Source organism: Podarcis gaigeae, assembly GCF_964106915.1.
Source record: "Podarcis gaigeae genome assembly, chromosome: 2".
Classification (NCBI taxonomy): Eukaryota; Metazoa; Chordata; class Lepidosauria; order Squamata; family Lacertidae; genus Podarcis; species Podarcis gaigeae.
In genome coordinates this window covers 55110395-55119210 of record NC_139679.1, presented here as the reverse complement: position 1 = coordinate 55119210, position 8816 = coordinate 55110395, and the positions used below count along the sequence as shown (strand labels likewise).

The following is an 8816-nucleotide window of genomic DNA, read 5'->3' as shown; positions in this document are numbered from 1 at the left end:
ATCCCTGGAATAACTCCATTCAGTATGCATTTTGGTTTGGAGAAAGTTTTCAGCCTGAAGCCTTCTATATTAGGAAGAGCTGTGCCCCAACTGGGGAGCCTTAAAAGAGCCCAATGTTCCCAAAATAATGTGTCCTACCATCGCATAATTTGAAGGGGAAAAGATAATATAATGTAATTATATATCCACTAATGTTTCACAGATAAAGTAGGGGCAATCCTTTATTTTCTTACTTTATTTCACTTCCTGAGCCTGCCCCCATACTATGACTCATTAGCTCTCTTGAAGGTATGTGTGGGACATGAACTTCGTTACTGGTCCTGCCTCTAATATGATGCATGCACAGCCCCAATGTCCTCAACCTCTCTCTGTATACAATTAGCAGACCTTGCAGCTTGGGTGAACTGTATTGGAATAATCATTTACAATTTATGGAGTTTAAAGGCTTTATGCATGCAGGAACTATTTACAGGTTTAGTGGGGATAAGAAAGAAAATAGCAGACACCTTGTCTGGAGAGAACAACAAACCAAGATGGCCCAGCTGGAATTAACTTAAACAGAGAGGCATACAAACAAGTGTTGGCTTGATCACTACAGACACAGTGCCCTCATGTGGTCTAAACTGACACATGCATTAACTAGAAGTTCAGGAGAAGGAAATGTATTTGTTTTCCTTCCACTTGTACTGCATGCTGTATGCCAAGGGAAACCTGTGCAAGGTTAGCTGAATGCCTTTAGGCACCACACACAATCCGACTTTCTGTGAGATTGCATGGAACACATATACACATCCAAATGAACATGCATAAGTGCTGCTTCACAGACATCACACTGAATTGCATAGATATCAAAGAGGAGGGTCGTCCTCTCTTCTTCACAAATACTTTGTATACATGAGCTCCCTTCAAGTGTTACTGTGGTGTACTAATCAAACAAGCAAGGGGAGGCTGCAGAAACAAGCATGCCAGGTCTGCCCCCTCCTCATTATCATCACCCTCTATGAATGGAAAAGAGGCTGTCTGTACATGCATGTGCACTAGAGTCAGTGTTCCTACCTACCATTCAGAAATTTAGGGCACAAGCACACAAGGAGTTAGTGACCATCAAGTCACATTGAGAGCAGTGGGAGGGAAATTAGCCACGACTTACTGAAATCCCATTCATTACAACGGGGTTTCCCTGCAATTCATTGCTTTGGTAGATTGTATTCCTTGTTTATAAAACAAGGCCCAGAAGAGAGGACAGAAACTAGCGCACATGTGCACAATTCTTTTTTTAAATGCAGCCACAGAAAAGACAAAAAGAGAATAAATAGGAAAAGTACCAGGAAATAGGCACAGTCACTGCCTATTCTTGCCTGCTGCCACTATGTCAGAGCCCATCCCTCTTGCCTCTGGACTTTGGCTGCTTGTTCCCATTCAAATTGTTCTAGAGTATAAAACAAGTTTGTTTCCTCATCCACTTCATTTGACTTTACATCAGTATGTATAGATAGACAGATGATAGACAAATAGACAGACAGATTATTCCTTGTTAAAAATGAACCTACTCCAATTTCTTCCAACAGACCAATTGAGTGTCAACAGTTTTGTAAACTGCATGGAGATTTTTATCCCCAATAAATCTCTCTCTTCTCTCCCCACCCCCACATCCTTAGATCTTATCAGTTCCAAGGGACTAAGTTCCTGACTTACAGTGCCACCTCCTGGACATCAATAAAACACACAGAGCAGTCCATTTAGCTTCTCAGTTGCTGCTCAAGCATTTCAAGAAATGGTCCATTTCAAATGGGTCTCTCCTTCCCCCCCCCCCCTTTCCCCTGCCTAGCAGCAGGAGTGCACAACACAGATTTCTCTTGCTAGGTTGAGTCCAAAATGAACAGAACAGTAGATAACAATCCTTGGAGCTTTTACAACAAGTACTAATTTCCCTTTCTAACATCAATACAAACCCATCCCTTTATTTCTATGTGTTAATCCAAAGACAAGTTCTTCAATGACAAAGATAAAGCAGCCAGCTCTGCTGCCAGACGTTGTCTAGTCTGCCCCTTCTTATCTTGTTGACCGTAGACTTTTTCTTGCTGGATTCCAATTTTCTACAGGAAGCAGACATCAAACAAGGGAAACTGTTGCTTCTAGGGAGAGGAGAAAAGATCTACAAACCTCAGCCCATAAACACTACAGCCTAGAATTCAGCTCATTTGCGACTAGATACTGATATTGCTACAAATGTCTATATACTTGCTATGATTCCGAAGTAGAATGAAGCCGAAATGGTTAAGTAGCAGGAAGCAGAGAGCAGGAATAAATAGTTCTCCCAATGGAAGGATGCAAAAAGTGGATTCCCCAGACTCCGTATTAGGTCCTGTATTTTTTAGTGATCTAGAATCAGGAGTGAGCAGTGAGGTGACCAAGTTTGCTGTTTATATTAAATTGTTCAGGACTGTTAAAACAAAAAAGAAATTGTGAAGAGCTCCAAAAGGGTGTCTCCCAGCTTGGTGAATGAGCCATAAAATGGCAAATGTAACTCAGAGTAAACAAGTGGTTCACGTTGGGGCACAAGAGACAGGGCCTTCTCTCCTGTGAAATGTTTTATTGAAATGTTTTTGCTGCTGTTCATTGCTTTTGCTTTTATATCCTTACTATTTTTATGCCTTGTAATTTTTAATTGCTTTCTTCATTGCCACACGCTTCATTAAGGAGCAGTGAGAAATGGCAAAAAGTGAGGGCAGGGAACCTCCGGCCAATCTTCCATGGGTCACATGACAATGGTGGGGACGGTGAGCCAAGCAAGGATTATAAAATTTACCAGTGAGCTATTTCCTGGCACTCATATGCCCCTCTCCATATTGCATTGAAGCAAGCAAGAGGCATTGTCAGTGATCAAGGGCACATTCCAGACACACTGAATATACAGTGGTGCCTCGCAAGACGAAAATAATCCGTTCCGCAAGTCTCTTCGTCTAGCGTTTTTTTTGTCTTGCGAAGCAACCCTATTAGCGGCTTAGCGGATTAGCGCTATTAGCGGTTTAGCGGCTATTAAAGGCTTAGCGGCTAAAAGGCTATTAGCAGCTTAGTGGCTTAGAAAAGGGGGGAGCGAAAAAAATCGCAAGACTCGCAAGACGTTTTCGTCTTGCAAAGCAAGCCCATAGGGAAATTCGTCTTGCGAAGCGCATCGAAAAACGGAAAACCCTTTCGTCTAGCGGGTTTTTCGTCTTGCGAGGCATTCGTCTTGCGGAACACCACTGTACTGTGATTCCAACTAAATGTTAGGAAGAATTCTCTGACATTAAGATCTGTGGAATGGACTACGGCTTTTAAACAGAAGTTGGGTGGCTGTTAGGGATTCTTTAGCTGTGATTCCAGTATTGCATGGGGGTTGACTCTTGGAGGTCCCTTCTAACTATACAGTTCCATGGAAAACAATTGAGGGCATGAAATAGGGCTGGTGAGGGATGTGACCAAGGGCCAGGCAGAGACCCAGAGGTCCACACTTGGCCCCTGCTCTAATCATTCACATTTTTTAAAGTTGCAAAGGCCAGTAATTGTTCTGTATGTTAAGGAAAACAAGCAAGCCATTTGGCAGTAGCACATATTGTTTGCTGTAAATATACCGTGTCGACTGTTCCCACCGGCCACTGCACACCGCAGCTACACAACAGGAACGCAGTTTGCACTATGACCCGTTAATGACTTACAGAACAGCTCTTGAGCTGGCCTGGCCCCGGAGGAACTGGGAAAGAGAGAATCAGGAGTAATACGGGCTGCGCAGGAATGCTAATGCAAACTGAGAGAGGGACTGACACCGTTCTAAGAAGGTCAAACTTCAGAGCATCCAAAGGTGTAGACAGGCAGCAGTGGAGTGGAGGGTGGGGGGGAAGACAGTGCAGGAGTCTATTTAGATATACTGTATTTTTCTGTGTGTTTTTTGCTTAAAAAAAAGATAGTAAAAAATTGGGGGTCATCTTATACACAGATGGTGAATGCATATGGGTTCAGGTGTGGGTGGCTGGGCTCAGGCTCTTGAAATATGGCAACCCTAAACTTGGCAACCCTAACTATTTTAAAATATTGATTTAATTTTGGGTTCAAAAAAATAGGGTGTCTTACACATGGGGGCATCTTATACACTGAAAAAAGCGGTAATTTTCAGAGCCACAATTGTACATATTATAATACCTGTGGCTACTAGGTTATCACATTGCCACCCTTTCCCTCCTTTTAAAAGTATTTCCCTCCCTTGCAGACAGCATCATCTGCAAAACAATGGTGCTGCTGCCTGTTGGTTCCCTTGGCTGGGCTGACAATCTGTGCTGCCTTTCTCCGAGTTTTATGTGTGCCAACAGGGGATCTGGGCCAAGGCCACCTCTGTTTCTGCCAGCTCTCTCAAGCCACAGGGCGCAGTTAGCCTTCTGCCCTGGCTGTAATTTGTTCTCCCTCCACAGTTTGGGCTCCTCTTGCCGCAAAGGCAGGCATTCAGCAGACAGCATAATTGCAGAGTTAGAACTGCTCATTTTCGTGCTGGCATGCTATAGTTAGAGAGATGCTGGGAGGCAGCCTGGCTGGCTGCAGAGAGCATGATCAAAGTATTGAAAAGAGGAGAAAAGAGAGGATGTAGCCTTTACCCACTCTTCTTTTTTTGGAGTAGGAAAAAGGAACTGGTTAGTAAGTAACTTAGATGCCTGCTGCGCTTCTGAGGATGGAAGATCAATGAATCAACAGACCCACAAAGGCAAAGGAGTGGGCTTGCCTTGCAATGGCAAACAATGGGAAAGCATCTCTTCTGATGGGGTGCACATAATCCTGCTTTAACCTTTCCTCCTCTTGGTGTACTATGTTGACTCCCAAGGAGCTGACACTTATAAAAGAAAAGGCAAAGCAAGATTTTCCTAGGTATGAGGAATTTTGTTTTTGTAGGAAGACTGTAGGGTGCGATTCCGAGTATCCACCTTCAAACATTCAAACAATTTCTGGAAGCAGGAAAGGTAAAGGTAAAGGTACCCCTGCCCGTACGGGCCAGTCTTGACAGACTCTGGGGTTGTGCGCCCATCTCACTCAAGAGGCCAGGGGCCAGCGCTGTCTGGAGACACTTCCGGGTCACGTGGCCAGCGTGACAAAGCTGCATCTGGCGAGCCAGCGCAGCACACGGAAACGCTGTTTACCTTCCCGCCAGTAAGCGGTCCCTATTTATCTACTTGTACCCGGAGGTGCTTTCGAACTGCTAGGTTGGCAGGCGCTGGGACCGAGCAGCGGGAGCGCACCCCGCCGCAGGGATTCGAACCGCCGACCTTTCGATCGGCAAGTCCTAGGCGCTGAGGCTTTAACCCACAGCGCCACCTGCGTCCCCTGGAAGCAGGAAAGAAACTCCCAATTCAAGAAGTGTTTGTGAACAGCATTTTACATTGATTCCAAATCAGACATTTTGGTGGATGAACATCATACTTTGTTACACCAGCTTTTATCTTTGACGTTGACTACCACATGCATTTTTTTCTTATAAAGGCATTCTTTACAATGGCTTCTGAGCTTTAGGAGAAAGTTCCAACTTTTGTTTTCAAACCAGCTCAACTTCCCAAGCTGCAGCACACCAGTTGTTGCTGTGGTAGAGTTAAAACACCATCAATCAATCATCTTCTAGGTGCTTTTGCCTTGCAAGGTGATGCAGGTGGAATTTGGGGAGAGTGATACCAACCCAGATCAGACGTGGGATTGATAACATTAAGTGCCAGGTTAAAATAAAAGTATGCTCCACAATTAGTGTTTTGAGTCTTGTTTTCAGCACGGTTTTTGCCACTGCCAGCATTAAGTATTTTACTTGTACAACGTATTGGTCAAATTGTACGATGCTTTGGAAATGGTAATAAAAAGTACCCCATTTAAGTAAAATAAAACTGAAACATGCTCTTGTGAAATGCCCACCTTTACCGTCTTTATCACCTCCCCTCCCTAACACACTAATATCACAGTACCACCATAGAACCAGGTCAGCACTTTAGACTGAATGCAGTGGAGACGGTGCCCTGCTAGAGTTATCCAGCTGTGGAACAGCTTGGTCAGACACAGCTTCCCATCCTGAGTTATAGAGTTGGAAAGAGTAGACAGGTAGGTGAAGGGATTTATGGTGCAGTACAGGGATGAGGAACTGCTGACCCAGGGAGCACAATAGACCCATGGAGCCTTCTCATCTAGCCCATGACTTCCCTTTGATCCCAACTCCTCCTGAGCCTTGCTAGGTTTCATCTTCTGCCACAGCAGTTGTGCATGCCTCACTTAGTCACCAGAAGGGACTCCCTCCAACCCACCCACCAATGCAAAAAAGAGCCAGAGAACAAGAGAGGGATGGATCTGGTGCAAGAACAAAGTGATGAAGTCAAGGGTAGAAAACATAAGCAGTGGAATGGCTCATCACAAATTGCTGCCTCTCCAGACTGCTCTCCTTTCTCTGCCTTTCTTTTTTTTTAAAAAAAATAAAGAAGGCTGCTGAGGAAATGCAACCACATGCATGTATGGCTCCACCATCTTTCAACTTTGAATATTCCAACGTGAACACCAGAAGTCTATCACGGCCCTAAGATGTTCGTATTGCACACTCTTGTGTGTGTCATTTTTCATGCATTTTTAAAAAGGTGTTTCTGAACCGTGTCTTGTTTTAGGTCAGTGAGATTATTTTCAAAAGAAAGTCACAGGGGATGGAAAATATATTTATTATACCACATTTAAAAATTAAGGACCCTGATCTACATGCAAGATTAAGTTTCCTTCCCCTCCCCAAGCAAGAAATTAAATTTGTTGTGGTCCACTAGATCGCTTGAAAGCTGTTCATGTTGTTTAAAACATTCATATCCCAGCTCGGTGCAAAAATCTAATTAATGATATAGACTAGCGTATCCCCAATATCTGTTGTTCGTCCATTCTCAGTGAGACGAACCCTCTTTTCAGCAAGGTCTATGTGAAAGATAGCTTGATCTAGAATGGGAGATTTCTCAGCATCTTCTTTACCGAGCACAGGAACACGACGTGGGCCCAGGAGAGGGTCATCAAAACGCATTAGTTTCACTTTGGAAAGATCTGGAGGGCGGGCGGGGAGAGAAAGAATACACTTGTAAGACATGTGCATTTTTATACAATAATACAAATCACAAGGCAGTTCAGGCAAGGTACCTAGCAAGGAGAGAGCATTAGCCTGGGCTGCTGAAACTAACTGCCCCAATTGCTTAAATAGCGCCTTGACAGATGTTTACAAGCTGTTGTGCAGGCCATTTGCCTCAAAGGCTACAGAAGCCCTTAATAACCAACACTTAATTAAAAGGCAGTGTGGGTTCAAGAATATCCAACATGAATGCACTGACACCGAGGTGTGCCTCAGCATAAAAAGTGAGCAAACACTTCCAACTACAGAGGGATACATAAAGACCTCCAATTGCCCTCCTGCAACAGCAGGACAGAAACACTGAGGGGTGTGTGTAATTTTATGGGTGTTTTAATATGAGGTTGAATAAATTTACTGTGTAAAGTTTTGTGTTTTAACTCAGTACAAAGCAAAATGGCTTACAGAAACTTTTCAGTAGCTTTCCTTCAAGCAAATTACAATGCCGGAGAAACATCAGCCACTTCCTTAGCATTGTGCCCTCTATCTATTAATACTGAAGATTTAAATTAGCTGTTCAGAGACCTGCAGCCATTCATTCGGGCAAGCAAGAGGAAGAATGGCTCTAGAGAAAAAAGTCAAAGGTGTCCTCCCAGTTCAACCCTGAACAAATGAACTATGTAATTTCCTCTTCTCTACTGCAATCAGGCCTGATGCTAGTGCTTGACCAGGCTGGGTTCTGGCCACGGGCACCAGGGCTCACCAGCCCAACCTGCTGCCCACTCACTCACCCCTGGATCTGGGTGGCAGGCTATGGGCACCAATCACAAACCAACCTTGGCTTCCAGCCAGGGGAGAAGGGGCAGGGAGCCCATTGGAAGTCTGGCAACAGCTTTAACTGCAATTTTAAGTTAAACGCCCTTGCAGTTTCCAGTTATACGCCATTCTTTTTCAGGCATGACTAAGAGCCAAAGAGGCATGGAAGTAAAAAAAAGGGGGGGTGGTCAAGAGGCCATTAAGAAAATCTAGAGGAATTATATAAAAAATGTACGGAGATGTTTCCCCGGAGAACCAAGTAGTTTACAGTATACTCTCCATCTCATATCTTACTTCCTCCCCAACAACCCTTCTTTATCTCTCATTCCTCTCTTTTATGTCAGAAATATTCAACATAAAAGGGAGGGAGGAACATCGCCTGCATGAATTGTGAAAGATGGTTAAAACTAGAAATGTTTTAATACAAGCAGAAATGTTGTCTTGGTTTTGTTATTAGATGCAACTGCTTTTTTAAAAAGAAGTCCTTTAAATAAGTTCAAACGATTTCTCAGTAAGAACTGCGAAGCAGAACTTTCCTAATGAGCCAGCTATTTTAGTCTGCCTAAGTTGCTGCTCTTTCACCACTAGCTTTTATCAGATAATCTTTTCAAGTGCCTGCCTAACAGTGACATCTTCTGGAAACAACAATTTGGAAGAATTACTGATTTACTCTGAATTGCTTTTCATTCACTTCAAACAATCAGGTTGTGCATCTCTAGTAATTGCCTGCCCGAGCCTGAAATGTGCAGTACTCCATTTTTGCTTTGCAAGACAAGTTATAGACTTCTTCCTCTCAGCTCTTTTCTGAAAACACAACTTCACACTGTAATATAAAAATTGTCTCTCTTCCTAGGATCAAAACACACAAGCCGCCAAAGTGATGAGGAAATAAATTATACGACGTGAAAAGTTT

At 43.6% G+C, this 8816-nt stretch overlaps 1 protein-coding gene across 2 annotated transcripts in view; it reads right to left on the bottom strand.

Moving 5' to 3' along the window:
* Window positions 1-6688: 6688 nt before the first annotated feature.
* LARS1 (leucyl-tRNA synthetase 1) overlaps window positions 6689-8816 on the bottom strand; it is a 46516-nt gene continuing 44388 nt past the window's right edge. For both annotated transcript variants that reach the window (XM_083728223.1, XM_083728222.1), the window contains exon 32: window positions 6689-7068. In XM_083728223.1, coding sequence (XP_083584349.1) covers window positions 6863-7068 — 206 coding nt within the window. In that variant the 3' untranslated portion in view covers window positions 6689-6862. The remainder of the gene's footprint in view (window positions 7069-8816) is intronic.